Genomic DNA, 23,764 nt, shown 5'->3' with positions numbered 1-23,764 from the left:
ATGTGAGGCATTCTGAAGGTCCTTTTTCATCACACGGCTCTCATGCTTCTCCCAAATCACAGAAGGCTACCTATGGTGGTTCTTGAAGAAAGATTGTCTGATTAAGTGTTTAGTTGAACATACCTCCTGGGGCTTGTTCCAGAAAGCAGGATTACTGAGATAGCCAGATACCGCACTGAGTAAAACAGGGAACACTCCCAAATCTGGAGCCAGCCAAATGACCAATTACCTACCCCTAAAATGGAGGGACCATGTATAAAAAGGGATGTAATTCTGACACAAATCACCCAATATGTAATTCTGACACAAATCACCCAATATGGATGTAAATACCCTCAAATTAAAGCTGTCTCTCATGTTCACACACTACACTAATCGCATTAATAAGTAGGGGTGACTCTTGATAACCACCTCACCCTCCCTCCACATGTATCCTCCACTGCCAAAACCTGCAGGTTCTTCCTCCAGAATATACGCCGTATCCATTATCTCCGGACGGAGAAAGCCACCTAGCTCCTAGTACAGACACTCATCATTTCCCGCCTGGATTACTGCAACTCTCTCCTGGCCGGTCTCCCAGCATGTGCCATCAAGCCCCTCCAGCTGGTCCAGAATGCTGCAGCTCGTCTGACCACCAGTCAGCTCAGGTCAGGTCTGTCACCCCACTCCTCAATGGCCTCCACTGGCTTCCTATTGCCGCACGTGTCCGCTTCAAGGCCATAGTGTTGGCATTTCAGGCTGCTAAGGGGACTCCCCCACTTTACATACAATCTTTAATTGCTCCCTACTCCCCAGCAAGACCATTCCAGTCTGCCAGCTCTGGTCACCTTGTGGTTCCCTCACTATGAGCACCTGGCTGTCCAGCTGCACGTTCACGCCTGTTTTCCATTCTGGTTCCTCAGTGGTGGAATGACTTGCCTACCACTGTCAGGACAGCAGAATCCCTCCCCATATTTTGACACAGTCTAAAAACACACCTTTTCAAACTATACCTTAGTTCTCCCTCCTGATTCCCCCCCCCCCCCCTCCCCCCGCTTCCAATAACCCTCTTATCTAACCCAAAGAAAAATAAATAAATAATAATAATAATAATAATATTGAACTTACAATGACTGTTGTCTTTTTGTTTAGAACAGCCCTTTGTCTATTGACTAGTAATGGATTTGATGCTTTAACCTGGGAAGAACCTATGCATTTGTAAATCGCTAAGTGACTTTGACCATGGAATGATTGTTCATGGCAGACAGGGTGGTTTGAGTATCTCAGAAACTGCTGATATCCTGGGATTTTCACACACACTAGAGTCTCTAGAGTTTGCAAAGAATGGTGCAAAAAAAATACAAAATAATTCAGTGAGCAGCAGTTCTGCAGACAGAAATGCACTGTTAATAAGAGAGGTCAGAGGAGAATGGCCTGACTGGTCAAAGCTGACAGGAAGGTGACATTAATGTACATTACAACAGTGGCTACAGCAGTAGAAGTAAAATAAATAAGTCTAATAAATACCTAATAAAGTGCTCACTGAGTGTATAATACATATATCTCGAAGATGGACATTTGTATTATATTCTCTTGGGCCACAAAATTATGACACAACCAGGGAAGAGTACACCAGACACCATACCTATGTCTGTGAATACCATACCTGCTTGGAACCTCATATTTCATATTTCTCTGCCCTAAGCATAAAAAGACAAAGGTTTCAGACATAAAACTATAAATCTCCACAGCTGTTCATGCATGAAGGGCTAATTTCTGTCAGTGGTGGTATACATGGGTCTCATTTTTATCTTTACGTGTTCAACAGCAGCAACCAGCAAGCCAAGGCCTTTTTATGCCTCTTCAGCTGTTGTCGAGAAAGGATAGGCAGTATATGTTAAATAAAGAACACAGCACCTCAACAGACATTAAAAAAGATTTATATTTCAGGATGAAGGACTGCAGATTCTCATAATAGCAACCCAAACATAAACTCCAGTGAAAGCAACACCAAACAGCATTAATTCACAGAACACAGGAACAAATGTAATGTCATGTCAGAGCATATCTTTGTAACATACATCTTCTGTATGGATTATAAAGTAGTCTGTATATTGAAAGGTCTTAGCAGCAAACACATACAGTCAGCATTCTGATGGTTTTAAGTCACAGATAAGTATATGTTACAATACATGGAACCAGGAGTGCAATAATTATATGAAATTGGCAGAAAAATGATTTCTTCAAACAACATGGCAACATGGGATTGATCAAAGATAATACTTTGATAGGAGCCCTGTGCATCAAAGGAGGTGTAACTTGAAAAAGACAGAAAGCAGTATTATAAGTTAATTTTTTGGCAGAAAATAGAAAAATACATATCAATATGGAACTCCTGATTGATAGAAGAATTTGCAAAGTGTAATGACTGGGTTTTATCCACATTTACATATCAAACTGTGAAATACAGAAAATATTTATATTTATGTTCACAATAGTGCTTATTGTCAAATATAAATATAATGTAACAGAGATATTTCCCTTCCAGAGGTAAAAATTATCATAGTAAGTGATACGTTAATGTAATTGAGCAAATGCACTGTCGCATGTAATTTACTGTAGTTGTGTTCATTTTTAAATAATCCCATATTTTTATTTCCTTTCTTTTTCCTTTTTAGAATTTTTCATTAAATTTCAATTTTTTTCTCTTCTGTTTATTTCTAACCACCATTGTGCTTTTATTCCTTTTCAAGACTATTACATTTTTAAAGCAAGTTAATATAGTGAAGCAAATACCAGGCAAAGGTGACAAAATGGATTGATAAACCAGATAAAATGATTGATTATACACACATGCATCAGAGTACTGTACATGCACTTGAGAGTGTGCTCTGACAACAATTAACTTGTGGTCGAGTGAAGGCCAAACAAGTTTGAAATGTTTTAATTTCAATTGAACCATTTATGAATTTAGTATACTCTGGTGGTCTCATTTCATGTAAATTAAATCTCTCTCCCTTTCATGCATAGACTTATTTATTAGACTGATTGGTGCTTGATGAGGGAGTAATCAGCCTGCTTGCCTACAAGCACTTTTCATGCACACATACGTACAGTATGTTGCGTGTATAATCATTCACAGGGTGATTTACATTAGCCGGAATGTTTCCTTTAATATCAGTAAACCAAGCTCATTGTGTGATGTGATTCACAGAAAACCAAACACCTTTAACACTCACGCATTTAAAGGAATACACCAACATTTTGAGAAACCTCTCAAAGAGTTCCAACCTTTCATCTCTCTTTTAATTTGAATTTTTTTCCCACACATGTATTTCAAATACAAATGATACCTTGCGCAAATAAGACAGCTTCAGAGTTGCTGTAAGGTCTATTTCTTCACTTTGAAGGAGGTAGGCTACTGACTTCTATAGGCTCCAAGTCTTTATGCTAAGCTAACATGTTATGCTAACAAGGAAACTGAACCAGTGAATGCATGAAAATGAAATTGAACATCTTGTCTGGGTAAAAAGGTATATTTCCCAAAATGTTGGTTTATTCCTTCTCAATTTTGAGCCGCAGCTAGCAGGTAGTTGAGGTGAATCTGACAAAAATACAAGATACATCATTTTCAAGCATTCATAAGAAAATGACCATATACAGGCATTGATCGTATCACAAGTGCAGTGTATGCAGTGTATAACACTAAAGTACTATTTTCCCATAACTAATGTTCACACAGTATTTTACATAATTTGACCTCTGTAACCTTCCACACTTGCATTAGCATACCTATGTGGGCATTCCTCTGGAAAAAGGTCAGGGTGATATCTTGTTGCAGCTTTCAATATTTACAGGTTTTTATGTTTTAAGCATCAATTTAATATTCTTTCACACACTATAATAGCTTATAATTACCATATATTAAGTATATTCAATATTTGATTACTTTACTAAAATATTTGCTTTGATTTCTAAAAATAAAAGGTGTTACTTTTAACAAGTTTCTAATTTTGCTATGTAGAAGCAAAACCCAGGCATATCCAGCAAAAGAGTGGAATTCACCCAGGAGAGGAAAAGGTCAATAAATACCATGGAGATTGGGGAAAATCAGTCCAGTGTGAATAAGACTTAGGCATACATACAAGTATATGTAGAAGCATAGACATTTCATTTTTTCATATTGGGAACACCCACGTGTTCCATACAAAAAGGCATCCACAACATTAAGAAAAATGTAAAATTTACAAAAATGTAACAATAAATATTTATTACAGAACAGTTGCTCTACACGCAAATCAACTTCACTCATATAAAAATATTTTTTTAGTGCAACCTTGTGTGTATTAATACTTCACATCATCCAGACGGCTGATATTACAGAGAAATTACATTTATTACAAAGCCAATACACAAATTCCATAATGTATACACTTTGACCTGCTTAGTATGCTTATATGAATATAAGCAAAAAGTAACAAAAAGGCACAAATGTCTGTTCATTTAAAAGTACCATACCAAACAACAAACACAGGAAATGTCCATCCTCAATTTTGGTCAGGCTCATACAGTATATAAGTTTACATGATTCTGGAAAAGAGTCATTCCACACCAAGTGAAGCAATGGCACCTTATGTTCTCAGATTTAACTCGAGTTACGAGTTATGAAAGACTGAAAAGTTTTATCCTGAGTTTTTTGAGTTATGCCCCTTTAAAAAACATAAATAATAACAACAACAAAAAAAATACACTTGCGGATTAGAATGTCCTTTTTAGAGTATTAGCAGCCTTCAGATTTCTGTTGGCTCTAAACTTGAAAAGATTTAGCCCCAAAATGCTAAAATATGATGTTATGAGTGTTTCTTTGCATATTTATAGTTCCAAAATTGGGGTTTGTATTTTTGGAGGTACAAAGAGTGAAGTTTTGTGATTGCGATTGTGCATTCTTTGCTATTATTTATGTTTTGTAAAGAGGCATAACTCAGAACCTAAGTAGACACAGAAAAAACTTTTCAGTCTTTCATAATTCATAAAAATCAACAAATATAGTCAATTTCACTAAAATCTGAGACTATGAGGTGGGAGGTTTTTCTAAAATTGCCTATCTAAAATGATAGGCATGCTATAAATAGATTTAATCTATTTTAGTAAATTTGCTATTTAAAGACATGTTTTTGTATCTGTGTATGTTTTGACTCAAACCCTTAAATCGTTCAGTTCACCTGTATTCCATAGTTTCTTCTGAATCATTTTTACCCGTCTTTTTAATTTTTGGCATCTCCCAGAGGCTCTGTTGACCTGACTGTCTGTCATTGGCACTTTTACATGAGAAAGTGTTATGGTCTAACAGAGTTTCAAGTGTACCAAGCTTGTCCTTCTCAGAGTCCAGAGATTCCAGTGGAGTGGCCAAAATGTCTGCCTGAGAACTGTTTTACTCTGTGCCACTAATGTTTTGAATCTGGATTTGCATGGCCTCTGAGGGATTCTGATTACAATGATCGAGAGGAGGATGATGAAGGTCAACAGTCTCAGTGGCGTTCTCCAGCGCTTCCTCCGAAGCGATCTTCAAAGTTGCGATGGCCCTGGTGCATGTCTGAATGTTCTCCTCCTGCCTGCTGTCCTCCCCCATGTCAATCCCCTCCTCCTGGGGAGAGCCGCATGTGCTGCAAGCTGCTGCGGGAGCTGCCAGGGAAGAAAAGAGCTTTTCCTGTGACCTTGGTGATCCGTCGGTGACCTCGGCATTGGCCCCGGCCTCTGGGATATGGGTGCTGTCCTCCAACTGGCACTTCCGCAGGGGTAACCGCCTGTGCTGGACGGGGCCGGTGGCAGAGTGGACAACCTGGATCCCACCGATGGGAATCATGGGGAGGGGCATTCGCACCTGCTGCTGGGAGTGCAAGGGGAGATGGCTGAACAGCCCCTGTTGGGACACTGCTGGGGAATCCTGGTTACCTGTCACTTCCACGCCCTGCATTGCACTCTTCTTCTTTTCCTAGAAACAGGAAGCACATAATAATGAGACTACTCAAATGCAGAGCTAAATGTTTCTTTTGCTAAAGTAGTTTCTACTAAAAGGAAGTTTCTCATACAGTAGTGCCTGGTGGGAGCATTTATATGTGTGCATGTGTGATTAAGTTTTTTAGATCTGTTAAGATGAAATATTTTTACAAATACATTTTACAATGTGCAAGATTTTAACCAAAGCTCATCTAAAAATCTACTAAGAGCAAAAAGTACCTTCTGTCTGGCTTTCAGTATCCCCTGTATTGACGTAAATGTATTTTTATTCATTTATTTAGTTTCAGATTTCCCCCAATTTTCTCCGAATTTGGTAGGCAATTGTACTCCATTCCAATCACCCATGTTGCGGCCCCGTCGCTCAGCGGCCCAGGAGGATCAGGATATTAGAGAGCGATATGCCTTCTACAAGCTGCATCGTCTCAAGTTCCCGCGACCGTGACTTTGAGGCAAGTGCAATCAGGGCTTTACTGTATACGGTGATCCTACAGACCCTGCCGAGTCCCCCAACCCCATCCTCAGAGCAGCAAGCCAATTATGCCGCTCCACGTGTGGTTTTGGTTTTGGCAGGACCGGGGAATAAATCCCGGTCCTCGGTGTGCACCAGCAACAAACTATGTTTTGTATATTGGTTGAAAAAGACATAGATGCATTATTTGCCTCTTCTAATTGGAATGACCCGAATGAAATGGAATTGGATATTCTTATTGCCTCCAACCATAGAGATTATGTAATCTGTAAACCTGCCAATACCTGCCTACTTCTTAATTGTCTAGATTACATACAAATTAAGTTTTTTCGATGTGAAGACCATTTCTATTTGCAAAAAAAGAAAATCTACTTATCCACTCATATAAAAATTGTGCAACCTTGTGTGTATTAATACTTGTATATTTCACATTATGACTATTCTCACATGGAAAATATATATTGATCATATTTTTATAATTTGGAAAGGCTCTTCTGATGATCTTCAACAAATTTAAACAATATCATACAATCATTTAAAGTTAATGTAGAAACTAGTGCTAATGAAATGTATTTCCTTGACACTTGGGTACATCAACAATCAAGCCATATCACCACCATATATCAAACCTATGGATAGAAACAGAATTCTGCTAGTCGTACTCATCCCAAATCTCTCAAAAGAGGCTTGCCATATGTGCAGTTTTTGCATCTTAAATACATTTGCACCACTATAGATGAATTTGAAGCTAAGAAAATGTATCGACAGTTTTGAGCAAGATCATATCCCACAACTTGACTTGATGCTGCACTTAATAAAGAAGGCAATCTTGATCTTTCCCAGCCTCATCAGAAGTGCATAACTACATATTCTCCATACAGTAAAAATAGTGTAAGTAAGACTTGCAGACAGTTAAAGTCATGTATAATTGAACATAAGGGCACTATTCGAAGAAAAGACGAGCAATTTAATTGAACCCCTTATGTATCTTTTCTGACACAAGCTTAAAAATGACATAGCCAAAATAAAATGGTTACTATTCGTTTAATGCCAATGGATTCTATACAATTTGACTTATATTTTTATGTAACAGTAAACTTTGCCAATGCATTTGATTTTATATCAACAATATCAAACACAGCAGTTTAAAAAAAGGTTGGATAGTGACTGAACTATTAGGCTAAGTAAGTTCGACTCAATCAAAAAAATTAATTGTTGGAATTAATAAAATTATGAACAGTGGTTACACTTAATGATAGCCTTCATTTGCCTACATCGTAATGTTGCATGCAATATTTGGCCAATGATGTATTGCTTTATTTGTTTTTATATATTTGTTTTTATATTCGTTCAGCCTCCACAGGCCGCTTGGCACCTCCCCCTCTCCGAACCTCCACCTCACACTAACGACTACTGTCTGTTCTGGCTCCACGGTGGTGGAACGAACTCCCCGTTGAGGTCAGAACTGTAGAATCTCTCCCCACCTTCAAGCGCAAGCTGAAGACACACCTCTTCAAGCAGCACCTCTCCCCATCCCTCCCTACCTCCCTGTGAACCTTAATTGTTGTCTCTGTGACTTGCTTTGTGTATCGGTATTTTTAGTTGGCTAGGTAAGCAGTGTTTGGATAGTTAACTTTGGTCACTTTTGCTCTGTTGTTTGTTTGTTTCTTTGTTCAAAAAAAAAAAAAAAAGAAATTGGCCCTCATCCTTATCTTTGTTGTACAGGTAGCAGTTGAAATTGTACTTCCCTGTAGGAACTTATCCCTGGTTATGGGTATGCACGTCGCTCTGGATAAGAGCGTCTGCCAAATGCCAATATCCCAGCATACATTGGGAAAGGCAGGAATACACCCTGGACAGGTCGCCAGTCCATCGCAGGGCACACACACCATTCACTCACACACTCATACCTATGGGCAATTTAGACTCTCCAATCAGCCTAACCTGCATGTCTTTGGACTGTGGGAGGAAACCGGAGTACCCGGAGGAAACCCACGCAGACACGGGGAGAACATGCAAACTCCGCACAGAGAGGCCCCGGCCGACAGGGATTCGAACCCAGGACCTCCTTACTGTGAGGCAGCAGTGCTACCCACTGCACCATCCATGCTGCCCTCATTCCGAGTTAAAGACAGTTAAGTAGAGGTTGTGCACTTGTGACAATTTGAATATTGAATATTGATTTATTTCATTTAAAATTCAAATTCAAAACTAAATATAACTTCAAACATCAAAGAACCAGCGGGGCGAGATCTTGGAGCAGTGGCATAGCATTGGCCCCCAAATATTTGACCGAAAAACTAGTTTATTTTGAAACTAAAGTGCAAATTACATAGAGGTAAAAGTTTAATTACATAAAATGTGAAGTGCCATTTTATACTTTTGAAGGATAAAATAAGAAAATTTTTACTCACCTCAGATTAGCGTGATTTTGACCACATGTAAACACAAAATGTCTATTACAGTTTTGAGGTAGTGCCTCTTGTTTTGGATAAATTAACTGTGCAACAACTTACCCTGCTCTCCCCCACTTACCTGGCTCACTTGCCCTGCTTCAGGCAGCAGGTACTGCCCCAGATCCCAGGGAGTGTTGTGGTGGTGTGTACCCTGTCTGGGGGACACAGTCCGGATCATGCCCTTGAGGCAGCTCCTGGGTGACAGTTCCTGCCTGCTGGTGATGTCCCTCCCAGGGGACAGCGGCCTGCCAGAGGGTACTGGCGAGAGGTGGACGAATGGAGAGAGGTCCCGCTTCTTGGGTGCAATGTGGCGCAGTGGGGGTGGTTCGCAACGGGGTGACAGGCCTCCTTGTGGTGACTGGTCCCTCTTTAGGGACAGGTACCTTTGGGAGGTGGGGGAAGACTCTCTGGTGGGGCAGGAGCCATAACCTGGAGACACAATTTGGGAAGGGGGGGTGTTGAAGGAGGTGGAGCCACTTTCGTTCTCTATGGAGCTTTGCATATCCAGGTTTTTCCCATGCTCTTTATTTGAAAGGGCAGGCTGGAGGTGCACCTGGACATCAGAGATGCAGGAATTGCCTGCCAGCTGTGTGATCTGGACGCTGGGGAGGGTGAGGAAATAGCTAAAGAGAGGGGGCTTGGGGGCAGAGCCAGGGTATTCGGTATCAGGGTCCTGGGAGGTGGGGAGAGATGCAATTGTGTTGGGGTAGGGGCTTGCACTCCTGGAGCGGGTCCTCGGGGTGGAGTCTCCCTCGTATTCATCCTCATCATCATCATCCTCCTCAATCTCGTCCCCATCATCATCTGCCCCTTCTGAGTCATCAGCATCTGAGAACTGGTGTTCAGCCACAATGCCCGACATGCCTGTGTTCCCAGAGTCCTTCTGGTCATAGTCTGCATTTTCTGAATGAAAAGATTTATTATCACAATTTTAAGCATGCTAATAAGGCACAGATCATTGAATGTCTCTATTTTTTTCAAATCACAAATACAGGATCTTACCTGGACAGAACAGCACTACTCAACAATATAGAATGCTACAATGTGTGACAAAATTGATCATGATCCAGAATCCAGAGAGCTAGTTCAAGAGAAGGCCTTGAAACCCTGATGATGCCCTGATTCTGACCACAGATGGTGCGAGCATGATTTATTATGGACAATTGTGACATTATTCATTTTGACCGACTGTGAAAATGGATCCCCTTGCATTAAAGACTTGGAATCTCACCAGGCTCTTCCACCTCTGCATCCTCCACAGATGTCACTGGCACTCCGAGCTCCAAGCACTTCTTCATGTGGGCTTTGGACTTCATGTGCTTCGTCAAGTTCCCTGAAATCAAGACAAAATGTATAAATTGTCAGTACAAAATATCTGCTCAAGAACGTTCAAAATTAATATTTAAGACAATGAAGAAAAACATTTTAATAGATCGAAAATTAAAATACTCCAAATGCTAATTACAAGACTAGTTCTGTAATAATTATATTTCAAGTACGGTGGAAGTAGTATTAAGTGATGGGAAGAGTTATGATTCAATGGGCCTCATGCAAATCAAATCAAATTAAATCAAAAGTTTATTTATCACATACTCCATCATACAGGTACAATGCTACGCAAGAACCACCCATCCAAACAGATTTGTTATTAAATCAATTAAATCTCTTAAAATGACTGATTTAAGACAACTCGCCGCATTCACCAATTTTCTCTTATTTCTAATTTTAGAATAGAAAGGTATGAAGAACATCTACGAGTCATCCCGACCGGTCAAACAGGCTGTCATACGAGTAACGTAAACAAGAGCCTTGCAATGCAAATCAGCGCAGCCTGCCTGGCACAAAGAACTCATACTTTCAGACTAGGCATTGCAGATCAAATATGAATCAAGATACAGCAACTCCATTGTTTACTTCTCATTACACGTTACATTACATGCATGGCATTTGGCAGATGCTCTTATCCAGTGTGACGTACAACAAAGTGCAAAGTGCATACCCATCACCAGGAACAAGTGTGCTGAAAGAATTTCAATTGCTAAGAGTACAACAAAGATAAGGACTAGGGCCTATTTTATTAATGGATTATATCTAAAATTCAATATAATTATAGACACTTACATAAGAACTATAAACAGCTTACATAGCCAAACAAAACTAGCAACAATACTACCCTAGCAAACAAGTTATTAAACAAGTAATGACACACTATTGAGAACTGAAAAACAACAACTAGCAGTCAGCTAGAGATAACAGGAAGGTAGGGAGGGGTGGGGAGAAGTGCAGCTTGAAGAGGTGTGTTTTCAGTCTGTGCTTGAAGGTGGTCAGAGTCACTGCTGTTCTGACCTCCACGGGGAGGTCATTCCACCTTCATGGAGCCAGAACAGACAGTAGTCGTGGCCGGGAGGTGGCAGTGCGGAGCAGGGGAGGCACCAGGCGTCCTGCAGTGACCAAACGCAGTGCAGTGTCTGGCAGGCGTGTAGGGTCTAATGATCTTTTGGAGGCAAGCTGGGGTTGGCCCCTTAACTGCTTGGAAAGCGAGCCATGACAGGCAGCCAGTGGAGGGAAGTAAGTAGGGGGGTGACGTGGGAGTGTCTGGGAAGGCTGAAGACCAGATGAGCTGCTGCATTCTAGATGAGATGGTGGGGTCTGATGGCCAATGCTGGAAGGCCAGCCAAGAGAGGTCTATCCAATCAGGTATTAGTTGTCCCTTGTTCTTGTTAATTACATTGGCCATCTATCTGACGGAACCCACCTACAGAACCGTATATACTGTATTATAATGGACATCTTCATTGTTTGAGGTTAGCTGAATTTGTTGAATCCTACGTGGCACATGACTTCATCTTCCCCACTCTGTTCTGTTCTGTTGGTTGGGAGTGCCCACCACCACACTCGCACAAGCCCTCCACACCAAAACATTCTCACAGGCGCTCCCTTGGCCGAAGTCAATACCATTAAGTCCCCTGTCAATCTTCTGATCTCTGGCAATCACCAGGAATTCTACACTCATTCCTGTGGTTTTGGGCCGACCCTGGCTACTCCACCACAACCCCCAAGTGCACTGGGTCCAGGGAACCATAACTGGCTGGAGCCCTGGCTGTCATAAGTCCTGTCCTGTCTGCCTCCAGTCAGCCCTCCTCCACACCTACCTTTACTGAAACTCCTCCTGACCTGTTCTCCATCCCGGGCCATCTACCATGACGTTGGTCTGGTGTCCAGCAAGTACGAATGTACGGTTGACCTGCTCCTCCTAAGCTCCACTCCCCCTAGAGATCATCTGCTTTCCCTGTCTGCTCCAGAGACCAAGGCCAAGGAGAAGTACATCAACGACTCACTGGCGGCCAGTCTGAACTGTCCCTCCTCATCACCTGAGGTGCAGGCTTTTTCTTTGTAGAGAAAAAGTAGAGAAAGTCCCTCTGTCCCTGCATCGATTACTGTGGACTGTGGACTACCAGACCTCGATTACAAACTGCCTGATCTGCATTGTACTTGTTTGCTGGTTCTGGACCCTTGCCTGTCAACTCTGCATTGAAGTTAATAAAGACTTTAACTTCAACTTCTGTTGTCTCGCAATTGGGTTCATTGTTCTGAAGCCTGACACATTAGCCCTTCATTAAAAAAGTAAGAGACATTTATAATACGAATACAAAAACGTTCTTGCATGAGGCCCACTGACTACACATGTTATATTTTGATAACAAGCCGCTTTGCAAGAAAAATGGCACCAACCTTTAGTCTTGAAAGCGAAATTGCATAACTTGCAGATGTATGGCCTGACGTCGGAGTGGGAGCGGATGTGCTTCTTCAGCATGCTGGGTTTCTTACAGCGGATCCCACACTCTTCACAGATGTACTTCCCCCTGCCACGGCCTCTCACATAAATGTAGTCCTCATTTGATTTGTACCTATTGAAAAGAGAAAAGCACCACATATACCCCTTTCACACACAAAACCCATGGTTGACACGGGATATGTTTGACCCATTCACACCACACTAAACAGGTCCTTGTTGTTTACACAAGACCCGGGTCCGCAAGTAAAAAAAATAATAATAATCCAGCTAAAACAATTTGGTTAGCCAGCTGGCTAGCAGATATAATGTAGTTTGCTATTATGGTGGTTTTGCCCAGTATAACTCCTGAATCAATAGCCCAATGTTATCCTCCAAATTCTGCAAATTACTAATGTACAGAACTAGGAAATGATTAAAATAATGTGAAATTGTACCAACGGTAACAAGTACAGTTGCCTTAGAACCATGGGTGGATTTTAATCCCTTAAATCTCATGGAAGCAGGGCTGTTGACAGTAGCCAAAACTGCAATAATCTGTGCACTTCAGTGAGCCCATGGTACTTAGAATAGTCCTTATTCAGTGCGCCCAAGGTTGAGCTAAACACAGATTATGTAACCTTGGGCTATTCAGTGACTGACTGTGATAGACTAACGCCATCTACAGTATATGGAGTGAAACTGTTCACCCAGTTACTGCGAAAATCCACGGAATTCTGCAGGAGAATGACTCCCCACAGAATTCCACAGTTCAGCACTTATTTTAAATGACTTCAACTGTACATTTAAACGTTTGAAGAAGCATGTTTTATCTGGATTGATTGTTTGGATGATGCAGTTTTTTATAGCGAATGATTACTTCACTCTTTGAAGGAGAAGCGTGTTGCTGCTGTGCTGCTGCTGTTGCTACTACTGCTCTACCAACTACTGCTCTACCTGCTTTATATATCTTTACATACTCCTTATATTTTTGCCTGTTTCTACCACTACTCCGAACCTAATTCTGCTGGCTTTTTTTGCTCAAATCTCACATGTAAGTAGCTAGCCTGTAACACTAATTTTATCTGTACCAAGTGGGAGCTTAATGCTAGGTTGACAGAGAAGCTGGCAAGGATTTTATTGAGTATTTTTCAGCCCTGGATGCATCAACTAGCCTTTCCCCTAGACAAATCCCGGCAGAGCCTTGGCAGCAAGGCGAGTGGGTTACAGTTTTGGAAAATAGTTGTAAATGTAAGCCTCCAGTGCACCACTGACCCCCTATTCATGTTTTTGGTGTGTGAGCCTGGAAAGTGGCAGGTGACAAGATCTACAGCAGGTTAATGTCACTTAATTATTGGTTGTCTGAGTGGTGCCCCCCCAACATCATGGGCTATATAGACAATTGGAGGCCTGGCCTTCTTAAAAGAGATTGCATCTACCCGACTTATAGTTTAAAACATTCTAAACCAGGGGTCTCCAATCTTATCCTAAAAGGGCCGGCGTGGGTGCAGGTTTTTGTTTTAACCCAGCAGTAACACACCTGATTATACTAATGAACTAATCGTGGTCTTTAATCAAGACCTAGATGAGTAGAATCAGCTGTCTTAGTCCTGTGCTAAAACAACAACCTGCACACACACCGGCCCTTTCTGGATAAGATTGGAGACCCCTGTTCTAAACCTTGACTCACCAGGACCAAGGCCAGGCAGCAGATTCTCTGTCCTATACAGAATCACCATTCAAGTTCAGTCCCATTGAGAATGTGTCTGTTCCCTGATTTTCTATTGAAATTTGAAATGGTTCTTAAATGGTTTTTGAGATTGGGTCAATTAATATAAGCTCATTAACACCTAAGGCTGCACTAGTGAATGAATTCATCACTGTTCACCAACTTGACATTCGATGTCTGACTGAAACTTGGCTTAAACCAAACAAATGTATTGCTTTAAACAAAGCAACCCCCTTAGCCACTGCAAGTCCCCCTAGTCCCTTGATCTACTGGTAGAGGTGGCGGTGTTGCTGCTGTACACAGCTTAAAAACTGCACACCTAAACCTGGCTTTAACTTTAATTCATTTGAATTTGCACATTCTGAAAAGACAGCAATTCAATTGTTTACCCTTGTAATAGTTTATAGGCCACCTGGGCCTTACACTGTCTTATCTGAATTTTCTGATTTCTTAGCTAACCCAGAAAAGGTTCTGATAGTAAGTGTTTTTAACGTTCATATAGACAATGAAAACGACTCTCTCAGGTCAGCAATTCTGTCTATTATTTTCTCCATGGGATTCTCTCAGTAGATCAACCCACTGTTGCAGCCATACTTATGATCTAGTGTTAAGGTATGGCGCTGAAATTCATTATCCCATCACTTTCAACTTCCCATTAGCCTCTAATATGAACTCAGATTCCAGATTTTATTTTAGGTGTACAATCTCCTCTGGTACTGCTAAGGCCTTTATTGATGTGCTTCCTGGATCATACAGTCTGGTCAATGAAGACTCCCTAATCACAATGGCTGTATCTCCTTACTTGTGCTTCTAGACCTAAGTGTAGCCTTTGATCCTATCGACCATCTTATGCTAATAGAAAAGACAGGCCCTCTCTTGGTTCAGGTCCTATATATCAGAACAACATCAAATTGTTTATACTACCAGTGAGTCATCATACCGCTCTAGAGTAAGATATGGAATACCACAAGGATCCATGCTCAGTTGGACCTCTTGGCATCATCCATAATCCTGGCATTAACTTTCACTGTTATGCAGATGATACCCAGCTGTATAGCCAAAACTGACACCATTCTGAAACTATCAAATATGGAAGCCTGCCTGAAAGACATGAAGGAATTAATGGCCTAAAATGTTCTCCTCCTTAACTCTGGTAAAACAGAAATATTGGTCCAAAGTCCATCAGAAGCAAAATACCTGACATTACATTACACCTTAATGGTGTCTCTGTGGTATCAATCCTGTCCTGTCACTTTTGATCCTGATCTCTCTTTTGAAACACTCTCTTTTTAAAAACAGATTGATTTCTTTTACTTGAGGAATATAGCCAAAATTAGGAATCTCCTGTCAGTACATGATGCTGAAAAGTTAGTCCACACTTTTGTTACATCCAGATTGGATTATTGTAATGCTCTCTTGTCAGGATGTGCAAATGCCTCGTACAAAATGGAGCTGCTCATATTCTAACTAGAACAAAATGCTTTGACCACATTACCACAGTATTAGCATCTCTCCATTGGCTACCTTTTACATTTCGCATTGATCAAAGTACTCCTCGTCACATTTAAGGCCTTAAATTGGCTCACTCTGTCCTATCTTATGGACCTCCTCCACTCATACGTTCCTCCACAAACTCTTCGTTCCCACAGCGCAGGACTTCTCATTGTTCTGAGAGTAGGTAGATGTGCTGTAGGCGGTAGAGCATTTTCCTATCGAGCTCCTCACCTGTGGAACAATTTACCCACTGAAAGTTGTGGAGCACACTCTGTCTCTACATTTAAGTCTAGGCTCAAATCTTACCTATATAACAAATCCTTTAGTTGAGCTTGGTGGACATGGAGCTTGGTATTGGCATGGATGGATCATAGTCTGTGGTGGACTAAGTGGTCATTGCTGTCACTATATCATGGCATTGACCCTCTGTGTTGAGCGGATTTAGCCGTGGTCTGGTGTTGATCGCCTTAGGGTCGCCCTCATGTCTGTGCCCCGGCCTCTTTTCCCTCACTTTTCTGCGGTTCTGCTTCTCTTTTCCAATTTTACCACTTACCATCCACTAATCATTGTCTTGTTTCTGCCCTCCATCCCCCTGCTCCGGGCTCTGTACTGGAGCTGTAACTCAAGCACCACAAACTGACCCGCTACTTCTGCTCTCCTTGTGCCAAGAACCAGACTTTCCCGGATAATCATTTATATTCGTCATGTGCATAATCACCTCATTCTTGGTGATACTGTCATAAGCTGTGATATTTATTAGGCTACGCTACGAAGTAAGTCTCCTAAACAAGACCATTAAAATAGCTACAATGAGAATATCTAGAGATAACAAGCCAATTAACACATAGCTATGATTTCTGTGCCCTGCATGGAGCTGTTACCAGACATGGGGCAGAGACAATCCAACATGCCAACGTAGAAAACCGGTTCTCAGAGCGGCGCCAAGTCCAGCTTCCTGTCCAGTATCCTGCTTCACCCCAGACCCCAATGCTTCACCAGGCCCAGTCACCTGCTTCATTCCACACCCAGCTCCCAAAACCATGCAAAATCCAACTTCCAGTTCCGTCCCGGATATACTGCCCTCCTTCGCTCCAGACCCAGCTCTCAGAACCAAGCCATGTTCAGCTTCCTGTTCTGTTCCGAGTCCGGTATCCTGCTTCACCCCAGACCCAGATCCCAGCAGCACACCAAGCATTTACTATGCCGCTTCGCAGCCTTGAATATCATAAGTATAAGTTTACTTAATGGAAATTTGTACATTCTATTTTGCTTATGTTTTTGGCATAACAACTGAATATTGACTGAAACAAATCAGTATAAATATTTTGCGTCATATCTGCAAATGTCCATATGAATCAAGCCTGCAGCCTTTAGTTACAAACACAGTTCTTTCACCTCTGTGCTACTTACCCTCCTTCAAAAATTTTGATGCGGGTTGGCCCATTTCGTTTTTGGGAGACCTCTTTCTCTCTGTGGTCCTCCTTCACTCTTTCCCGGCAACTGATCCCTCTTGTTTTCTTCTCAACCTTAATGATGTCCAACTGCATAAACTCTGGCTTCCCCTAAGAGTACAAAGATTTTAGTCATCACAACCGCACTGAAACTAAACACCAAAAATAACGTATATTTAGATCATATTAAATATTACTTCTGAAAGAAGCTGCGCAATAATGAACAAACAGAAAATCGGTAGGTGGTGAGGGATTATACTCAATAGATTGATGTGCTTCATTTATATGATGCTCCTTCATTATTTTCATGACCTGGTCTAAAATGTTTAATGGCCTCTAAATACATTACAGTAATGTGACACAACATAACACTTTACAGAATACAAATAATACATTCAATACAAAAATTTTCATTTCTTACCTGAACAGATTCTTGCTTACATAAGTACGATGACACAAGTTTCCCCATTCCAGGTTGATGCATAGCAGCCATTGTATAAATTTCCATGTTCTTCTTCTGCCTGGAGCACAAAAGTGCTAGAGCTACTTTAGTGCTCAGACTTGGTGGATTTGGATTATAAGAGCTCACAGACCATGAGGCATAGACAGAAGAGAGAGAGGTTGTCTGAGCGTTCGGCTTGGTGTAATTCAGGAAGCACCAGCTCACACTTGTAGATGTGCGAAGGCTCATGAACTGGGAGGCCTGTTGAATGTTGGTAAGCAAAACACTTCCCCCAACAGCAGCAGTGCCCTCACTAGCAGGACGTTCCACTTGCATTGTCTCTGGTGTCTTGTCATTATTCACTGGGATGACCTCTTCCGCAATATTTGTGGAGAGTGTTGAGGCCTGACCCTCTTCGCAGGTTTGTTCATCCACCTCCAGCTTCTCTGGAGACTCCCTACCTTCAGTACTGTCCAGAAGCATTGGCCGAGGCGGTGCGATGGAACGACTCCTACATGCCTCTTTAGTATAAAGGGAAGATAACTTTGACATGTCATCCTTTTGAGGGCATGGTTTCTGTGACTCAACACAATCATTTGCAGCACCAGAATTGCTAAGCTCCACGGCACTCATTTCCTCTACAATCTGACCGTACATTCTTTCCTCCTTCACTCTTTTCTGCTGCTTGATCTCTGTGAAGAACTCCAAGCTGCTTGCAGGTGACATGCGCTTGTTGCCCCCCATGCTCATGGCATCTGTGGTTGAGATAGTTCCACATGTCAAAGACAGAGGGATTCCTGTGTTAATCAGGACTGGCATGGGTTCTGAGTGTGAAGGCCCTTCGGGCTCAGCTAATATCCGAGACAGACTTATTCCAGGCTTGTTGAGTGCATTTTGAAAGACATCTGATACATTGCACATGACCATACTGGAACCCATTCCACCCTGGACAAGTGTGACTAACATCTGTGAAACACTAGTATACATCATGCTACCAAAGGATGGTACATCAGTCTGAACTCTAACAGGGACCACTGTGCCAGGCAGCGATGGCTGACTCAGTGGCGCCAGAAGTGGACTCATGGAGAATGCTCTTGATTGATCACTAAGCTGGTAGGGAGAGGTTTCTGGGGTGTACAGGTACCTCTGGCCAGACCCAAAGCTGACAGTTTTGGAATCCACTTGCTCCAGAATCTGAGGCAGCAGAGCTGAATGGAAAGATTTCTGGTGGGACTGCTGCAGGCCAGAATGCTTGATTTCCTGTTCCTGCAGCTGCTGTGTGTGGAGAGGAGTATGCTGCTTGTGTCTGTGTGTCGACTCTTGGCGCCAGAAGATACTTGGCTGAAATGGCAAGAACTGTGGTTGTTCAATGCTGCTGTGAAGGGAAGAGTACCATGCTACCTCTCTGCTGGAGGTTTCATGTGTTGACTGGTCTGTTCCAGACGGCTGTGCACCAGGGGAGTATGACAATTTTTGGACTAACAAATTACCCTCTGATTGGTTGTCCTCGTTGTTGCTAAGATGCAATGGGTGGGTATGTAAACTGAGGACTGGCTGAATGTTTATCTTGTGTCTTCTTACATCACCGACCACTACATTACAATCTGTACCAAGCAAAGTCAAGGGAGCACTCCAATCAGGATGTGTTTGATGTAGACTAATGAGCATTTGTTCAGATTGCTCTTGCTTAGGATCCAAGTCTTTATCTTGCACAGTATTTTCATGGTGTACACTCAAGGCTGCCTGTCTTACCAGGAATCCCAGTCTCTGCTCCGTCTTAGATGAAGCACATGTATATATTTCACCCTGCCTAGATGAGGACGAAAGACTTCCATAGTCAAATGACTTGCTCTGGATCTCTAGGATCTCTGTCGGCAAAGTGCAAGGCACTTGCTCTGAGGAGGAGCGCCTCATCACTCTCTCATGAGTCAGTCCTGGCACAGTTAGGAACTCAGATTGCTTGCCAAGGTCATCCAGCTTCAGTGGGAAAACTGACTTTATGCTTTCTTCCCTGTCCAATGACACAGAGAGGCTTGAAGTGTGAGATAGATTACTCTCTTGGCTGGGGCTCCTGGAGAGGCTGTTGCAGGTTGACTCAAAACTAGATTCCCCAGAGGAGTGCTCAATTTCAGCCAGCCGTAGACGCTTCTTTTTCGGGGGCAGCTTCTCTGTGGGAAGCTGAGAGAGTGTCTCACTTCTCTGTGGCCACTGGAACTCCTCCACATGCTTTTCAGGCTCTTTAGCATGTACGTCTGGGCTGTTTTGTGGTTTGTTAGGCTCCTCAGTCACTCTGATTTCTGGTACTTGGATGTTGGATTGACGGACCAGTCTGTGTGGAGTGTGAACCGTTTTGCTATCACTTTGCTGCTGCTCCATGCTTTCAGACCATAAAATTGAACCGATGCTCTGCACTTCTTCTGTGTTTTTTGAGTCAGATTGCTCACAATAGGAATTAGATGGCTTACATTGCTGGTATCTTAAATAGTCAACAGAATCTGACTTCTCAAAAGAGCTAGGCCTGCTCAAAGAGTTCGTGTGCTGGATAACAGAGATGACGTTACCTGTGTCCTTTCGGTCAGGATCTTGAACGAACAGCCTGTCTTCCAAAGACATTCTGGTGCCAATGTCAATACTGTCTAGTTGGTTGTATACACTTTGGAGGTGTCCTTTCCTGGTAAGTGTAGCCCTTAATGGGTCTTGATTCAGTAGCTTTGAATCATAGTCCCCGGAGGATCCCAGCATTTCAATTGAGCTGCTGTAGTCACTGCTGCGATGACTGGGGCTGTCATCCTCATCCCCAACGCTCTTTTCCTTCCTGCGTTTTCTGGTGGCACTTTCCATAGCCTGTCTTTGATGCATCAGCTGTAGCTTAAATTCAGGGTGACCCTCCATTCCGATTTTAGTGCTGTATGAATTATAGGCTTTCAATTCTGGCACAAAAGGACTATGTTCCTCTAGTTTTGTTGCATCAGATAGAAGAACACTGGTTTTGAAGATGGTTCCCTGAGTGTCAGATTCTGCATGCCCTTCATAGGTGGAGAGTTCGAAAGCAGCTTGTCTTCTCAGCCTCCTCTGACCTCCAGAACCTGGATGAAAAACTTCATCCTTCATCCTCTCATCAAAGGAGTGACTCCCTTGCAAACCTGGTGGAATGTCAAGATTAGCTGTGGAGGACGTTGGCATTGAGTTGCTCCTTATTAGTGACCCTGTATCAGAGGGTTCCTTGAGGAGAACAGTGTTGACTTCTATCCTTTGTGTCCCTATAAGGTTTCCTCTTACAAATATGTTAGCATGTAGGTTTGCAGAGTCTATGTTTTTGTCATTTGTGTAATGGTGGGATATGTGATCATCAGAAATATCACCCATGTCTAGTTTCTGCATGACGCCTAGTTTTCCAGTCATTTCAGCTGCATTAGTGTCTTTGTGGACTGCTGTTGCCATGCTCACTGTAATGGACTGCCTAGGCCTGGGGCTAGGTCTGTAATACTTTCCAAACATGATTTCCTCATAGGATTTTGCATTTGTGATTGGCGGACTGACTTGCTGCTCAGCACTTTCAGAGCGGGAAAAGTAACCAGAGTCTGTGCTGCCTTTGCTGTGGGGGCTCAGGAGGTTGAAGGATGATTCTGAGGATGAGTCCTGCCCTTTCTTTTCATGTAGTCTGAGAGCAAGCCGCTGTTTGACAGTATGGCATTCCTCTCCAGCTCCTTGGGAACTGACTGGAGATGCCTGAATTAAAGTCAGCTTGGGACACTGCACACCTGGCACCAGAATCCCCTGTTTTGGGATGATTAATAGAGGCACATTTGCTCCGTCCCTGGCTCTCTCTTCACCAAACTCTGCCCTCTCACTGACATCTTTCCCTGTTGTGCTTCTGACAGCTTCAAGGGGCATATTGGGCAGGGGGCTCCTTTTCCCAACAAATGTCAACACTTCACCTGTGTCTTCATCAGTATCTGTGCTCTGCTCTCCATCTGAATGCTCCTCCCTTTCTCCCAGTGGGGATGTCTGATCTGTGCTGGCATGTGTGGATGCTAATTCAGAAAATGGTACCAACCCTGCTTTGATAGTATGGGCATGAGATTTTCTGTGTTTGTATAGATTGCTCTTAGTTTTAAAAGAAAAGCCACAAGGAACACATGGGTAAGGGCGCTCACCGGTATGTGACCGAATGTGCTTTTTAAGCACGCTGGGTTTAGCACATGCCCTCCCACAGTAATGACAGACGTACTTCCCAGGCTTTTTGGGCCTTTGCTCTTTCTTGTTTGTGTCCTCCAGCTGTTCTTTTCCAGACTGGGAGGACTTGCTGATTGGGAAATTGGGGGACTTCCTGCAGGAGAACACTGCCCTGCGACCTCGGGAGCACCCCTGGAACAAATCATCTGATTTGTGTGACTGCAGCTGGCCAGCCCAGCATTGTGTGTCCATGCCAGGTTGTAGCCGTGGACTTGTGCCCACTGGGAATGTCTCTCGTGCAGGCGTTTGAGGATAAGAGTGTGCAGACTGGTGGGAGAAAGCACTGGAGAAGGACTGATGGAACTCACTTTCATGAGATGAATGACTAACTGCAGGAGATGGTGGTTTTCCATGGTTACATCTTTCCATAAGGCTGATTGTACCGCTGATCCTACTTTGATCATCTTCACACTGCAAGTCATTTTTTTCCTGGGAATCAGCAAAACTGCGTCTTTTCAAGCTGGCAGTGGATTCTGAGACCCACCTCCTCTGGTTTAGTTTCTTCTCCCTAATCACCTTAGTGCACTTTTGCCCAGCAGCAGATTCAACTGGTTCCATCTTCCACTCTATTTCCATAAGATGATCCAATCTATGTTCATTAAACTGCTTTAAAATCAGAGGAATTGTCACATATTTGCCCACAAATCCTTAAACATACAGCCCTCGCATTATGAGTTATTTTCTTTGGATTATCCCACAAGACTTTCCTCTTTCCTTTCTTTAATTGACATTAGACCATGTTCTTTCTTGTTTTACATTCCAAACACTTAAAGGGAGTTTCCTTTTTATACTTTTTTGTTTAAATAAGTAAAAGCTCATTTTTGCAAATCCAGTCTTTTATACCAGCATCTTCAAGAAAGGAATCAGCCATTCAATCCAGTTACTTCATTTTTGCCATATCCACACATTATCTGAAATAGAAAAATCAAAGAATTTTAAGTGTAAAATACTATGGATTACAGATCAGTAATGCTGGATCATGGAAAATATTCGCCAAAGTGGCGGAGCAGTCACACAAAGAAAATCATGGAAAACTGAAGAAACCTTTCCACTTTGGCCCCCTAGAAGGCAATTTCCTCCTATTTTGTTCTATAAACATGTCAATATCTCAAAAATGATGTACCATACACACAAGACTTAAAGAAGAGGCTTGTACGATTCAGAAATTTGAGACAGAACACATTTATGAGCATATACATATAGTGTACACAAGATCCATGAAAAAACACAGCATTCACTCACACACTCATACCTACGGGCAATTTAGACTCTCCAATCAGCCTAACCTGAATGTCTTTGGACTGTGGGAGGAAACCGGAGTACCCAAAGGAAACCCATGCAGACACTGGAAGAACATGCAAACTCTGCACAGCCGACGGGGATTCGAACCCAGGACCTCCTTGCTGTGAGGCGGCAGTGCTACCCACTGCACCATCCGTGCCACCCAATATAGATTTTGTAGATTATCAGTTTTTCAAAAATTGCACCCTGAAGTGTCTCTAAATCTCTCCAAATAATAAACATCTGCATATATTTTTGTCCAGATACATGAATGATCAGAAATGCTTACTTTTGTACTTTTTTTTCCACAGTCCAAAGACATGCAGGTTAGTCTAAATTGCCCATAGGTATGAGTGTGTGAGTGAATGCTGTATGTGCCCTGTGATGGACTGGCGACCTGTCCAGGGTGTATTCCTGCCTTTCGTCCAATGTATGCT

At 42.4% G+C, this 23,764-nt stretch overlaps 1 protein-coding gene across 1 annotated transcript; it reads right to left on the bottom strand.

The window, feature by feature from the left end:
- Positions 1-1,903: 1,903 nt before the first annotated feature.
- Positions 1,904-22,238, bottom strand: LOC133124298 (human immunodeficiency virus type I enhancer-binding protein 2 homolog). The gene is made up of 6 exons (XM_061235420.1): positions 17,790-22,238; positions 17,328-17,479; positions 12,655-12,830; positions 10,154-10,255; positions 9,002-9,825; positions 1,904-5,971 (listed from the first exon to the last, which is right to left on the bottom strand). The coding sequence occupies exons 1-6, from the start codon at positions 22,236-22,238 to the stop codon at positions 5,411-5,413; spliced, it is 6,264 nt and encodes a 2,087-aa protein (XP_061091404.1). The 3' UTR covers positions 1,904-5,410.
- Positions 22,239-23,764: the final 1,526 nt, after the last annotated feature.

The sequence above is a fragment of the Conger conger genome, chromosome 1, assembly GCF_963514075.1.
Source record: "Conger conger chromosome 1, fConCon1.1, whole genome shotgun sequence".
Classification (NCBI taxonomy): Eukaryota; Metazoa; Chordata; class Actinopteri; order Anguilliformes; family Congridae; genus Conger; species Conger conger.
The sequence above is the reverse complement of the archived record's forward strand: the minus strand, read 5'-3'. Positions and strand labels throughout refer to the sequence as shown.

Bases quoted from the DNA above. Each gene is read 5' to 3' on its own strand.
- LOC133124298 (XM_061235420.1), bottom strand. From the start codon at position 22,238: ATGGACACACAATGCTGGGCTGGCCAGCTGCAGTCACACAAATCAGAT. The intron at 17,480-17,789 runs GTAAGAAATGAA...TTGTACTCTTAG, and splicing joins GTAAGCAAGAATCTGTTCAG to GGGAAGCCAGAGTTTATGCA. The intron at 9,826-10,153 runs GTGAGATTCCAA...CTTTTCATTCAG, and splicing joins TGCAGAGGTGGAAGAGCCTG to AAAATGCAGACTATGACCAG.